We start from the raw sequence: 15,022 nt of genomic DNA, 5'->3' as shown, positions 1-15,022 counted from the left end.
CACAAAAAAAGAGCAACTACTAGGACTACTGAGATTTATATCTCACTGAGCATCCAGTACACAAATATTCTATCACCAAAAGTAAACAAAGAAAACAACAAGGACTGAATATATTTAATAATAAATAAAATACTGCAAGGCCACTACACAATGGTAGCAGACCACAACTTACACATTGTAACAAATATCCAGAGATATTTTACACAACAGAAAATTTCCAGCAGGTTGGTCCAAGGCACAATAAAACCCAAGGCAGAGATAAAATAAATGGGAAGTTCTAGGCATGTGCTTCTGCTGGATCCAAATCTGGGATAAAAGCAACCAGGTCAAAGCTCAGCCCTGGTGAGAACACAGAGATTAAGGACCAGAGGCATTCTTGGCATGGCAGACAAGGAATTAACAGCTTCCAAAAGGTGCAGAGACTAAGGATATATCAAAATGGATTTCCTCATTCTGTTTATGCTGGCTTTTGCAAATAAAGTTGGAATACACAACTACCTCATTCTCTTCACCAAATCTGCTCCAAGTTAAAAAAACATATAATCCATAAAATACATAAAAACACACAATCCACTGTTGACTAATCTTAAAAGAGCATGTGCTTCTATAGTGGAGAAACCTAAGCTTGCCACTGGTAAGTCACCAGAAATAGGACTTTTCCGGAGTTTTAAGTAGAAGTCTGGTTATGGAACTCTCCATAGTAACCTAATTTTGTCTTAATTCAACCTCCTTCTCAGTTTCAAATACCACAGTGTATCTTATAGCCTGTGTTTAAGTCTGCATTCTGGCAAGAATTATTATTTACTCTAGTTCTTAAATGTATGTACCATCTTCAGGAACACAGGCCCCACCCTGAATACAAGCCTCTTCTCTGCCTGCCTCTCCTCCGGGCTAGCCACTGCCAACCTGCTTCTCCTTTTCAAAAACCAATAATGTTTTTTCCAGCTGAACCAAGAAAGCAAGGGGGAGAGAGATGCTCATTCTAGGGGACAGCAGGGTGGAGGTGGACAGGATGGAATATGCACAGCTGCAAAGGATTTTTGTGCATAACAACAAAAAAATTGCAGGTAAAGTAGAAACTCTCGGCCTCAACACTCAAGTTCCAAATAACCATCTACTAAAACACAGAAAGGATAATCACTTCACATGAAATAAAAAAGTAGCACTATTGGTTTTAATTTGAAGTCTCTTCCATAGCATAATTTATACAAACATGTAATCTGACCTTTAAACACATGGAACAGTTCTGTTAATTTCTAACTTTGCCCTACAAATTGTGTTTACTTCAGTGGAATAAACTTTACAGTAGGCAGAAATAACAGGTCTTGTTTTAAAAAAAACATCATGGGCAGTGGATAATGTAATCTTGTGGCACTACCCGTTTTAAGTCACAGAAAAATCAGTAGCAAAAGGTACTGCATTTGCTACTTATTAATACATTCACAGTGAGGAATATGGTAAGTGAAAACTGCTAAAAGTCACAACTGTGTATTTCTGTCAGGTCTATATACAGATATAACATAAAAACAGTCCAAGCCCCTGTCATTACAGCTGTTTATATACACGGGAAGCAGATGATGTTCAGCTGGCAGATTTAAATCTATAATGTTCTGACCACTGGATTTTGCAAGTGCTTGTGTCTTCTGAAAATTTAAAAACCCGTAACAATGAGAATCCATAAACTTGAACCCAAATCCCCAGAAATATCAAAGCTGCACAGCTCCTGACCTTGGTGCACCACCACCAGGAAGGAGCTTTTAAATGGCCCTTCAATGAATGGAGTAACTCTTCTGAACAACAGAAAACAGTTTTTAAGGATATTATATCTGGCAAAATCTGCTGCTAGAGGGACATGACTTGCTAGTAGTATTCATGGACATCTTCTGAAAGCAAAGGACAATGGTCCAAATGAAGTCTGAGGTTCATGGCACAGAAACATTGAGGTTTGACAGTTTTTCATAAAAAAAAAAAAAAAAAAGGTAGAATAGATTTTCAACACAGAAAATGCTACATTTTTTTTTCTCTATGCTCTGTCTCTGGAAGAGTGGCATATTTTTTTTTCTCGTAATTTTCCTCCAAAAGGAAGTAAAAATAAAAGTAGCTTACAGCAGATATGCGGTATGGAAAATGCAGTCTAAATGGTTAACATATAGACAGACTTCACGCAACTGAATATACAGGTTTAAGGGAAATGGTCAGGCAATTTTATCTATAGGTGCTGCTACCTGCTTTGCCTCCAATTACCTTTTATCAATCCTCACTACTGCTGGATAGGGAGAAAAAAAGGCAAGGAAAGAGTTTTTCATGGGACTTCAATGCTCTTTTATAGAATATGTTAACATACAATAATGTCCTGTCACCACCACCTAATCTACACAATAAAAAAAATCTCAAAGCACTTTTTAAGGCTGTGCTTGACAAGAGCAGGGACGATGGAAGGAAGTGAACTTTGTCTCTTTGCCATGTTGTAGGGCTGGCAGAAGGTACCGCCTGGACTCACCATGACTACAAGGATTTGTGCCACGCTCCCTTCCCCTCTGTGCCTGACAGCCCTAACACATCAATACGCCTTGTGCACATGAAATAACTAGAGCTGTAGGCTGTAGGGTACAACTTTCACAGCTGGGCTGGTGCTGGTGGAGCAACAGAGAGATCCCTCGCTCTGTGGACCTCCTGCATCGGGGAGGGAAAGTAGAGAGTCAGCAGAGGAGTGTGTGTGTGCGTGTGTGTGCATATATGTGAGTGCTGGGGGATTAAATGGTGTTAGGAACTTACAGGACTTAAGTAAGATTTTGTAAATGGCTGGTGTTGTACTACTGATGCCGAATATTTCGTCCACTAATTACCTTCTAATTGGGTGTTAATAACTTCCTAAAAATGCTTCCATCTTGGTTTTGATTTAGACTAGGTTTTTATCCCACAAAAAGCATCACTCTGGCATAAGGATGCTGTTGCAGCATCATAGCCCTGTTGGAGACCATAGTCTCCTGTTGCCTGCCTTGAGGTGTAGCATGTGGCATGGGATGTGCTGGATACACATACAGTTTGTGTATACAAGCGCTATTTATCTTCAAAACCACGCAAAACCTTGCAAGTAAAGAAAATGGGAGAGAGGAGGCAGGACAGACAGCAGAAATGAGCAGCAAACTGGGAGGCACAAAAGGACTCTCCTGAAGGACGGTGAGACAAAGAATGCCAGGATGAATGACACCATGGAAAAGCATGCACAGCAGCTGAGGAGGAGATGACAATATAGGTTAGAAATATTAACAAAAAAGGAGGGGAAGATGAAGCAGAGCTGCTAAAAGTTGTACTCAAAGAGCAGTCAGCAAGATGGGGAGGATTGGAAAAAAGTAGAAAAATAGAAAAAGAAGGAGAAAGAGAAGACAAGGTAGCAATTTCTTGTGCTGGAGGGAAGAGAGAATTCAAACAGAACATGAAGAAATTAAGTATTTGCTTGAACTGCCGAAAAAAGCAGACACCAGGAAGACAGTTCCGTCTGAGAGAGTGAGAGAGAAAGGAGGACTGGGAAGTATCAGGGGAAGCAGAAAGCCACCTGAGCAAAACACCTGGAGGCAGGATTAGAGGGATAGTGGCAGCCTGAGAAGGTTTTACAATAAAATTAAAACTTAAATGGTTCTAGTCAAATGAGGAAAGAAGAGGAAAATTCATCATGATAAAAACAAAATTGGGAAAAACAAGGAAAAAAATTTTCTCTGTATCCCATTTCTTCCATTTTTCCCCCTCAGTACCTGAAACCTAGGAAAAAAGGAGAGGTCTTAACTTGAATCTGATGCAATTTTCACTAATTTTAGCATTAAAAAATTTCTGTTCGGGAAAGTGCCTAAGTCTCAACTGCGTAAAAAGTAATTAGACAGAGACTAACATAAATCTAACTTGAAATGCTTCCGAACTGACACTCCTGGATTGTCAAAAGAGTCTCTGAATTAGCACCAAAGCTGCAACAACACAGAGACTATGCTGCCAATGCTGTCTGTGAATCAACTGCTTCAGTGTGTGCATTTTTTTGTTTCTGAAAATTATCAACGTTCATGTAAAAGTTGGAAGCTGTTACTCTAGTTGACTCCAAACCTGCATTTGTCCATCAACTAATTAAATTTGACAGCAGTGTCCTATTAGGATCTGTAAATTTATTTCTTGTTTTCAGCACAAGAGCTGACCGTTGAAGGAAATTTCGTCTGCACACATATGAAATTTATTTAATTGGTTAATTTGTGAGATATCATTGCATATTATTACTTGTATTGTTTTTCATTAAAGAATTAGAAACACACTCCAGGAAAACTCATACCTAGAGTGGACTGCCTCCCATGACTCTTCGACTGTTTACACCAAAATGGGTACAACTGGTGCAAAAAAAAATTAATAAATTCAAGAACTGTTACTCCCTTTTTTCTTTTAAGTGTTCATTAACAGGTGTTGCAAGGTTGGTTAATGACCCCTGCCAATAATAGCACAAAGGCCATATTGTCAGGGCAGCTCAGATGGCATGGAGTTCACGGGCTGAAATCCCTACAGCACACCAAGTTCTGGAATTTTGTTGATGAAACTGGGGTAGCGAAGTTCCAGTTTTATGAGATGAGGAAGTGTTTCCTATAAAGGAGACTACTACCGGAGCCAACTAGCACCTCTGAAAAGAAAATAAACAGAAAAATTTCTGGATGAGCCTAAGGTCAGGTGCAGCTTGAGGTTCCAAAATCAAAATACAGACAAAAATTTTCCTTTCTGCCTTTTTTTTTTCCTTAGACAATGTGCTCCTTTTATTCATAATTTCTTGACATGGCGGCACAAAGCGCTAATCATCGGAGTATGAAGTGTAATAAAAAACCCATCATTTTGAGGCTTAAAATTAAATTCAGATCAACAATGACTCCATTTCCTATGTCCAAGCCCATTGGGAGGGTTCAGTCCACACCTGGGTACTGAGGGAGCAGTACAAGAATCAGAGGCTAATAGACAACAAGATGCCACTAAACATCAGAATGACCCATCACTGTAGTCCTGTGCAATAATACACAGCTGCCAGTTTTTGATAAACTGACATGGAAGGTGAGGAAAAACCTTGTAGAGACCAGTTCATTATGAAATTAGGTATGGAAGAGATGTTATAAGATACATTACTACATGTCCTGCAGTCTCATAAGCCTTAAAGTAAGGTTATATGTCAATACCCTCCCTTTCCGCCTCAAGCAATACCTCATTTCGGGGGAGAATTACCGTATTTTATTCACTCATGCAGTGAGCCTTGAAATTAGTGTCTCTCATTCCTTTTTTCATATTCCCATCTCTGTCACTAATGCCGCCTTTATAAAGCTGTGCTTTTCAAGGTATCTGGGCACATCTGTTCTCTCTTTTCTTTCTCCACCCATCATCTCACCATCTCTAACAAGTTTTTGCTCCCTCAGTAACTATTACGTTCTCACTTTTACTTGCTTTCCAACTCCCCTTCCTGTGTTCTTTTGACACCTCAAGAGTGTATCCATCCTTCTGGCATGTGCCTTCTTCCTCCCTTCACACCTCCACATGTGTCTCAAGTCCTGTGTCTGCAAAACTCATTCCCAACATACACCCTCTGTGTGGCTTCCTTCCCTTTCTGTTGTTTAATCTGGAAGAAGAAACCTGATTCAAAGCATTGCACTGCCACTCCTTGAGCTTAATAAAACCCTTTCTTTCACACATTCCTACAGACCAATGATTGCTTTCTTCTTGCTGGGGAACAATCTCTCTGACATTCCTCCCCTTGCTAAACCTGAAACACCTGTTGAGTTTTCCACATTCATCTGTGATGTTTTACATATTGACACTTTTCCACTGCCCTACTTCTTCAGTTTCTGGGGAGGATTTATTTCACTCAGGACAAAACCTGCCACAAGTTGTCTGTGCATCTACCACCACTGCTGACTTCAGTCTTGATTTAAATATTTATTTATTCTAAAGAGCATCTTGGTTAACACTTGTAAAGGTTCCTCCCTACAGTGTAAGTTATGCGTCTTCTCAGAAAACAACACAGTATGGAAACAAACAGCTTTATAATACTGTTATATTTTTCTCATATAAGAGCAGTCTCAGAGATGCCACAGATGCACAAAACTGGCTGCACCTTACCTTTGACATGGCTTCTCCCATCCTCCAACAGTGGTACTACTATAGTGTTGTTCATATTCCCAGGTGATCTCACAGCTGTATAGACAACAGGTACCGACTGTACCACCACAGGGATACGGTGCACGTGACTCATTTTGTTGGACTGCAAGTTCATGGGACTTGAAGGTGGTACTGGATGGATAATGTGCAAAAACTGCTGGCCTCCAACACCAGATGCAGAGGCCACAAGAGGACCTGGAGTTAATACTGACGGTACAGATGCCGCTGAGGACACTGATGTTATTACGGTAGGTGATGAAGCTGGCCGACTAGAAGAAGAAGTAGAAGTAGAAGAAGGGGAGGAGGCTGATGCTGTCATGGAAACTGGTGAAGATGAAGCTGCTGTAGGGGACGACCTGGCTTTGTTTATTGATAAGTCCACTGGTTCAGTCTGTGTCTGGAAGTGGTCTGTAGATAATGAATCCTCCGTGGGGTCAGCCTTCATGTTGTTTAGTAACAAGGGTACAGCATCCATATCTGGGTAGTTGTGGACGTTTGGAGACTGTTGAGGAAGTACAAAGGGACATAGTTATATATGTGGCTAGAGATGACACACAATTGCTAATGCATAGCACACAATTTGGTCATGAAAGCCACAGGACTTCTTTCCTTTTCTTGTGTCAGCTCATAATTTTAAAGTACAAATCATGCTAAAAAGCACAGACATGATCAGTTTGAACAGAATATTAAAAAAAAACAGTTCTACTCCCATTTCTTAGAAGGTGTCAGGATTTACTATACAAAATCACCCTCTTTCTTTGCACTACACAAAATCATCAGTGACACATTTTTTGTATCTTCACGGCTAACAATTATTTATATTGACAGAATTTTTTTCCCCCCAACATCTAACTTTAAACTACTGCCTGTTACTCTCGTGTCATCTACACACAGACATAAAGCAGAAGTAGTTACTGCCAATTCTCAAACAACCTTCTTCATGCTCAAAGACTGTAATTTCCCCCTATTTGTCTACTTTCCTCTAGCCAGACAAACCTGGCTTCTTCTTTCTTCATATGTCAACTTTAAAAGAACAAGCCTTAGTACCCCTGTTTACTCTTTACAGCAATCTTTATAGGTTTGTCCATGCCACTTTTCAGAAGGCCTTACACTACTCACAGTCCTTCAGTTCAATCTTTGACTTCTGCGTTTTGCATGGTTACTGGCAATGACCTTACAGGTATGTCTAGAGCCTGACATTTGTATGGTTGCCCTGTTACATACAAGCAGCAATGGTTACAGCAATTCGCTATTCTGAACTAGTCCATTAGATAACTTTCCCCCTTGCTGCTTGTTTTTATTTTTTCATACCAATTAAGAACAATTTTCCTGACTTGACAAAATAATTTTATGCTTTAGACCAAGTTTTTCAAAGCTGGGTTGACTAAATTTATTCTAGACAGATGCCATTTCTTTAAAGTTTTCCTTATTCCCATCATCTAAGAGGTTAATAGAGTTTTTGAATAATGCTAGGCCAAAGATTCCCTGGAGAAGCTCATTTGATATATCTTTTCATTTTGACAGTACATCATTATTAACTAGCCTTTAAAAATGTTTTTTCAAATAATTTTCAACAGGCAGAGCAAGGATGGAAATGCCCTTTGATAATCTGGTAGTAAGACAAAGCACAGCACTCAGCTCCTCAGCTAAGTACCTCCACAACACTGCACTGCAGCAGAGCTTCTCTACAAACAGGCACACACACACTGTTATGGCAGCAGTACAGAAAACCAACCTCAATATAAAACATTTGCCATGCTACTTCAAATCTCACTTGACCCAAAGCAATTATTCCATATACAGATCTAACAAGCAATCTTTTTACAGTACCTAAGCACCTCTAAATGTATTATCTTGAACTTCAGATTACAATAGTTATTAAGCATCTAAAAATATTGTCAGAAATATTTAAGCTAGAAATATTTTAACATCTACTCTAAATAAAATAACAATCAAGCAAGCTATGAATTCATTTGGTGATTTTTATAATCAAGCATGTTAAATATTTTGATGGAAAACACTCCTTGTTTTGTGTCAGAGTCAAATTTCAACACAGAATGGAGTTCTATTGCAAAATGAAAATAGAAACATTAATATTAAAAACTCCAATAATGACAGCCTAAGTGGATATTATCTCTGGCATGCTGAAAGATATGTTCTAGCAGATCTAGCTGATTTAGTCTGGTTCTTGAATCTAACATTTCCCCCTATTTGAAAGCACAAAGACCTCTGGAACAGTGAGTCTCTTCCACTATTTACACACAAATCAATACAAAATAAAGAGACCACTATCTAAAGAAAGGATTCACCTGGATCCTGGATCCTGCTGTTCTGTTGTAATACAAATAACAAAAGCAAAAAATCTCATTTTGTAAAGACAATGGGAAGTTCTGCTAAGAAAGAACACAGAGTGAAGACTAGGTTACTTTTTAAAGTGCATAAGTTACGAAAACTTCCCCCTCAAAAAGGCAAACCCGCCTGTAATTGCCAAGTAATGATTTCTCTTAACTTCTTCTGAAACCACCTTGCTTGGACTATTATCCATGAGATCCCCATTGTGTCCTCATGAAGTCAAAACCATAAACACACATGGCACGAGTAGTTCATTTGTCAAGTCTTGACAAGTCTCGTATACATGCAACTGGGGAGACTAGTTCTGCTTAACTAAACAGACTGGTGACAGAGGAAAGGCAAGGCAGAGAGGGACACCCGGCACAGGCTACACCCAAATCTTCATAAGGCCAAAGGCAACATCTTCCTTCTTAAATGTTCAAGAGAAGGGGGATAACTTGCGTGCAAGGGAGATGAGGGATCCCCTTGTGCACATGGCTGCACCAGTGTCATCCAGAAGCAGTATGAACTGCCAGCTCCATGCACAGGGCAGATAAATCCACCATGGAGGAAATCCTACATGTTGCTGTACTTCCAGGTTTCCCCTGGGTGCCAGAGGCAGATTCCAGGATGACCCAATGCCACCTGCCTCAGCAGCATAATGTTATTCTGTGACCTGAAGGATGGATTAGCTGCTGTTGTGGTCCCTCCTTGCTCTTCAGAGCATCCTAAACTGCTCTGAGGGAACCGGGGATTTGATGTACCCAGTGTATGTATGTCACACTGCTAGTAGTAGTCTTCTGATTTCCAAGATACTTCCGAGACTGGACACAAAGAATCCACATGGATCTCAAAAGCAGTCTATCACCAAAAGTCCCTCTGGCCTTTGCAGCAAGCAGAACTAGGTCCCTCACAGGAAGAGTAAAGAAGAACCCCAAACCCTTATGTAGCTGATGGCACAAAAAGGATTTGTTCTGTGGATAGAACTAATGGTCTTTGCAACAAAGCACAGGTCATTATTAGCTTACAGATTTTTCTAGACTGAGCTAAAACCAGGCCTTTGTTTTACGCAGAATTTACACTTAAGTCTTTTGAGAATTAAAAAAAAAAAAAAAAAGTATCATGTAACTTCAGACTACCATACAAATCACATTCTCTTTTAAGAGCTCTTCTACATTTACTTTTGCCTGTACATTCCTTGCATTGCATCTACTTTTCCGTAGGTACTCTCTTCTTGACCAGAGCTGCTGGAGGGGCCATGCAGTCTCTGTGAACTTTGGTAATGCAGTTGTACATCTCACATTTAAGACAAAAATTATTAGCAAGTGCTTCATTTTCTTCTGCTGGTGGTGAACAAAAATCTACCCCAACAACTCACGGTCTCTTACAGTGACCTACAACCAGTATAGATGTTTGTCCATGATCTCAAATGTTATCTAAGTTGCCAAAATTCTATTTAATCAGTATGTGATTCAAAACTTTGAATGTTAAATTTATCATTATTTTCTGAAAATGGATGGTATAAGTAAACTTTTCCTAATGGTGACTATTCCAGAATTAAGAACTACAGGATTAAGTGTAGCAATGAAGCTGAAAGGGATGGCTGAATTCTCAGCACACTATTTCTTAGCATCTCCCACTAATGTTATTAACTGAGAATTAACTGTTCATTTCCCTAGACAATGAGTGTTGTTGTTAGTTTTATTTAATGGAACTACATCCTTTCTAATTGAGAAGATAATAAAGCTATGGCTGGGATATTCAGAGGTATACCGTCAGGCTTTCTGTCAGCTCATAAAGTCAACTGGACGAGAAACAAATAGTTGTGTGTTTATTTCTCCTGTCTCTCTAGTCCTGTTTTTCCATCCTCATCTAGTGAACTGAGCTTCTTGTGGTGGTGTGGGCTCAGCTAATTGCTAGTTTGGGCGTCTGAAGCAGGTTTTTTGTGCCTGGCTGCCAGAAGTGTCTGTGTTGGTTTAGTGACCTTCATTTTGGTTTTAGGAGCCTAAACTCTGTTGTTGACAGTTTGGCAGCTTCCAGAGCAATTGGTAGGTTAGAAAGGGTTCAGCCTGAGGTCCCTGAAACTGAGTGGGCTGCCTTGGTTGCCTTGGTTCCCAGACCATGGAAATGCAACATGAAGGGGTAGAGCTCCACGTGGCTTCCCTCATGTCACTGCTCCTGCCTGCTGGTACAAAGGAGAGGGACAGCTTCAGCCCTGGCACCAGCTAGGACTCAGAAGCAAATCTCAGCAATGCCCCTCTCTGCAACATTGCTGTTGCATCCTTATGCTATTCACTATCCACTCAAATCCAGTTTGAGACAGAACTGGAAGGCAGGTTAGGATGGCTCCCTGCTAAAAAAGGCTTTTTAATAAAGCTGCAGCCTCTATTGATCAATGCTCTTGGCTCACGCTTTTTGTGCCTGCCCTTTTAAAGCTGTACACCAGTATTCTCTGCAGTGCTCTGTTTCATTAGCTTGTCATTAATAAACACCGCCAAGAACATAACACGTGATTTCCCTATTCACAAAGCTTTTTTTGGCTGAGTAAAAAAGCATTCCTTACTGCCTTACTCCCAGGTCATTATGGAAAAACAACCAGTCAACCTCGCAACAAGCCATAATGCCCTGAGCTAAGCATGGGAAGTTGTGGCTGATAACATCCCATCTGCTGGATGGACACCCTTTCCTGCACAGCTCCTCCTCATCTTCTTTCCAGCCCCGTGAACTCTACCTCCTCTTAACTTGTGAGGAAATTTTGCAATAGCCCCCTTCAATTCTCTTATTCTACTCATGGCAATCTCCTCTGTGTACCAGCACTGTCTCCCATTCATAACCATGCCATGAAGAGCTCATAGTTTCCATCCAGCTACGGTTTAAACCAGACAAAAAGCAAAGAACATTTTGTTTTCAGCAACTCATCCTCACACCCTGAAGTTCATCAGCTTCACAGACTGCTAAGCTAAAGTGAATCCTTCTACCTTTGTGGACTTTTATTGCTCCCACACAACAGAGTTTACAAACCTCCAACAATCAGCTGTCAGATATTAAAGTGTCTTCCTTTCTGGCAGCAATCTCCCAAGGTCAAATATTTTGTAAGAAAGCATACCAAAAAAGCTGTCCTTGATGACGGAAACCGAGCAGACTAAATTTAGCATTTATAAAATAAGCTAGCTTTGAGGACAGGAAGTTAAAAAATAAATTGCTAAATGTTTAACTCTTCAGTCAAATCACTCAAAACCCCGTTCTTATTTGACATCATGCTGTCCCACCTCATTCTGCTCTGGTAGTAGAAATTTCAGATGAGATGATTTTGTTTTGTCAGTTAAAGGAGACTGAGATGAGAAAAATCCCACTCCATCTGAAAAGCTACGCACAATTTTAACTACATCATTGCCACTGCAGTACCAAAATGCTAAAGCTCGGCAGTGCAGGCACGCAGTTGTGGGGGCAAGCAGTGCAGAACTTGTGCCCAGCTAGAGCAGGTTTCAGCTCTGATCATCATGCCTGAAGGGTGAAACTCAAACAACCAGAAATATTCTGCAGGTTACAGACTGTCTAACACTTCACAGGAAAACAAACCAATATGTTTTAAATTACAAAAAACACTTGCTCTAGCAGAAGTCATTTTGCTTCTGCGTAGCACACAGATGTGCTTACAACTCTAATGCCATGAGATGTGCAGGTGGATTGAGTACAGGATATGGTGCGCCCATTTTTTGCACACAATTTGCTTTTTAAAATTAAACCTGAATATTTTCCTTATCCCTCTCGTAGACAACAGTAGAAAGTTCATGCCCCTGAAATTGCAGTTCTGTAGGTGCATGCCATGAAGCATATCTGCCTGTAGCAGGTTTTGTCCTGTCCCACTCCAACTAGGCACTTGCTGAGCACAAAAGACTGGTGCAGCCAGCTAGGATAGGTAGCAGCTTGGGCACCTCAAAAAGCCTTGCAGTTTATGGCTGACGTACCCAGCGCTTTAGTCAGTCTTTTTTTTGGCTTATCTTGATCACCTAGGAGTGAACTCTCTTTAAAATTACAGGAAGAGATGTTTTTCAAAACACCTTCCCATAATGAGAAATTACATTCACAACAATTGGTTCTGCCTGAAAATCACCCCTTTAACCAAAGCAACAAAATACTCTAAGAAAAGGAAGAAGTAATACAACCTGCAAAAAATGAACTGAACAGCTTCTACGTGACACACGCTGCTATCCCCACATCCAAGAGTCAACTATGCTCAACTTGAGACGTGGCTGTCATTACTGATCTGTAAATGAAGGACGCACCACTACACTGGTAACAGACAGCTGTATAAAGGCAGAAGGGCAAATGTGTAGACAGCTGAAAAGTAAAACTGAGCAAAATACTTTAAAATTTGTTCCCAAATGCAAACGCTGGAATGGGCGTTTGTGCTTTTTTGCTCAAGGCGGCTGCTGCTGCAGGCTTTCCCAGGCTGACAGAACTGTTCAGCTTGGATGTACTGGACAAATGCAGGACGTCACACTGAAGAAGAGGGCAAAATGCAAGACAGCTGGATCTTTTCTGCTTCTTTTCTGGAAGCATAAATTAAAATGTATCTTACTGTCAGTTTTCAACCAACTGTTCCTCAGGGTCAAGGTTAAATTTGTGTTCCAGGGAAGAAAAGAGATCCCCAAGAGATAGCACTCCCAAGCAAGGTTGAGTCAGACTCTGTTACAACTCCCACTGAAGCAGCAGTTGGCACCGAAATAGACCGGTGGTAGAGTCCAAGAATTATTAAAATGAAAAAAGGCTCAATGAAAATGCATTTAAACAAACTGGAATCAATTCAACAGGAGAGACTGAGAGATACCCACTTTAAAGTACTCATGATTCACTTAATGTATCATTATCTCTGCATAACACTTGGAAGTTTGATTTCAAAGTGGATGTTTCCAACCCTCAAGGCCTAAAAATAGAATTTCTATTCTCTTTATGAGTCTGAAGAGACAAAAGAAACTCAGCACATACTATGAGGCACAGGTGGCCTTAATTACCAGAGTGTTGCTAAATGTGTAGAACCTCCAGAAGATACCCCAAAATAAAAAGAGAATTAACTAAGAGATGAGGAGACCAAAAGCAAATCAACCATTCATAGATAAGCAAAATTCAAAACTCCAAGGCTGCAGAAACTATCTTCTAACTTTTCCTGAACAGTAACACTATGGTATTATTCCACAACCACTTCACCAATAAAAAAGTACCATGTGCTGTAACCATTAGTAGCAGTTCAAACTAGGACTGGGGAAATGTGCTTCAAAATGAAAGGAGATCCCTATGCAAACAGCATAAATTTTTAAATATGTTTAACAATAAACGCAAATATATCTGGTGTGAAAAGACTTATTTTTGAATAATACATTTGCAAGACAAAGTAAGCATTAAGGTTACTTGGCATCTAATTCTCCTGTTCCCAAAACAGTATGTTTACCAAAGGGTTTCTACAATGGCACAGAAGAACAAGTGATTACAGATTTCTACACCAAATAACCTAATCAGTCCCTGTACCATCTGGTACATTAAATGTAAATAAGATACATTTCTTCAACATGAGGTCAAATTCTAAGTATCTCAGATTCTACATGGGCCTGTTGTGGTATTTTTGATAAGCAAAAAAAACCTACTCCCTTGTTCCCTACATCATAAACACATTCAGGAAACTAGATGATCAGTTTAGATGTATTATTTATATATATGAGCAGTGTTACTAAAATGTTCTGTCAAAGAAAGAATCTGTCAATACAACTTTTCAAGAGAAAAAAGTCTAACAAAGGTGTGGTGCTTGGTTAAGCATGTAAAGAATATAGACAATATACTTGTACTCCTTGTACCAAGAAACTTTAGATGTGAAAATATTTCTCAACAAATGGTAGATCCCTAAATAATTGCTAAAGTGGAGGTAAAATACCAGGAAAAAATATTATATTGCCCCCAATTCAGATTTACTTTTTGGATTTAAAAAAAGGTTAGTTTATAAAATCCTAGACAACAAGAATTCATACATCCACTTAGCAGCTCTCCTTCCAAGTTTTCCCCCCATGTTTTTAGGGTAATTCTTCCCACTTTGATTTCATCTGGTTATTTTCTCTAGCGGTACATTAAATCAGAATCTTACAATTCTATTTATCCAAAAACTTAAGTTAATAAATTTGAGTCCTTGATGTTTACATTAGAAAATAGTAAGAAAAACTGTCCTAGACATACATAGGGATTTTTAAGTGAATTCTCTTTTGTCAGTCTAGTCTAGTTACTCTGCCTGCCATGGAATACATCTGGAACTTTCCACAAGTACCTATCAAGCAGGTTTGTTGATAGAGAGGTCCACCAAATTAGCAAGGCTTAGTGAAAATAATTTTTGAAAGAAAGTACTCAGCAGTATTTACATTTTTACGAGAAAATAATCAAATTACATTCTGTGATGTTTCTCAGACTAATATGGAAGCATTCAATGTTTCCACATAAGCCAACTTACACTGAAAAACAATGAAAGCATTAACAATGATTTGTA

General features: G+C 39.5%; 1 protein-coding gene across 4 annotated transcripts in view; it reads right to left on the bottom strand.

Moving 5' to 3' along the window:
- The window catches only part of KLF12 (Kruppel like factor 12), a 183,740-nt gene that overhangs the window by 75,767 nt on the left and 92,951 nt on the right, over window positions 1-15,022 (bottom strand). For all 4 annotated transcript variants that reach the window (XM_027882954.1, XM_027882956.1, XM_027882957.1 and 1 more), the window contains exon 4: window positions 6,127-6,667. In XM_027882954.1, coding sequence (XP_027738755.1) covers window positions 6,127-6,667 — 541 coding nt within the window. The remainder of the gene's footprint in view (window positions 1-6,126; window positions 6,668-15,022) is intronic.

Source organism: Empidonax traillii, unplaced genomic scaffold, assembly GCF_003031625.1.
Source record: "Empidonax traillii isolate 1590-97213 ecotype Southwest subspecies unplaced genomic scaffold, ASM303162v1 scaffold115:size2055165, whole genome shotgun sequence".
Lineage (NCBI taxonomy): Eukaryota > Metazoa > Chordata > Aves > Passeriformes > Tyrannidae > Empidonax > Empidonax traillii.
This window is presented reverse-complemented; position numbering and strand designations above follow the sequence as displayed.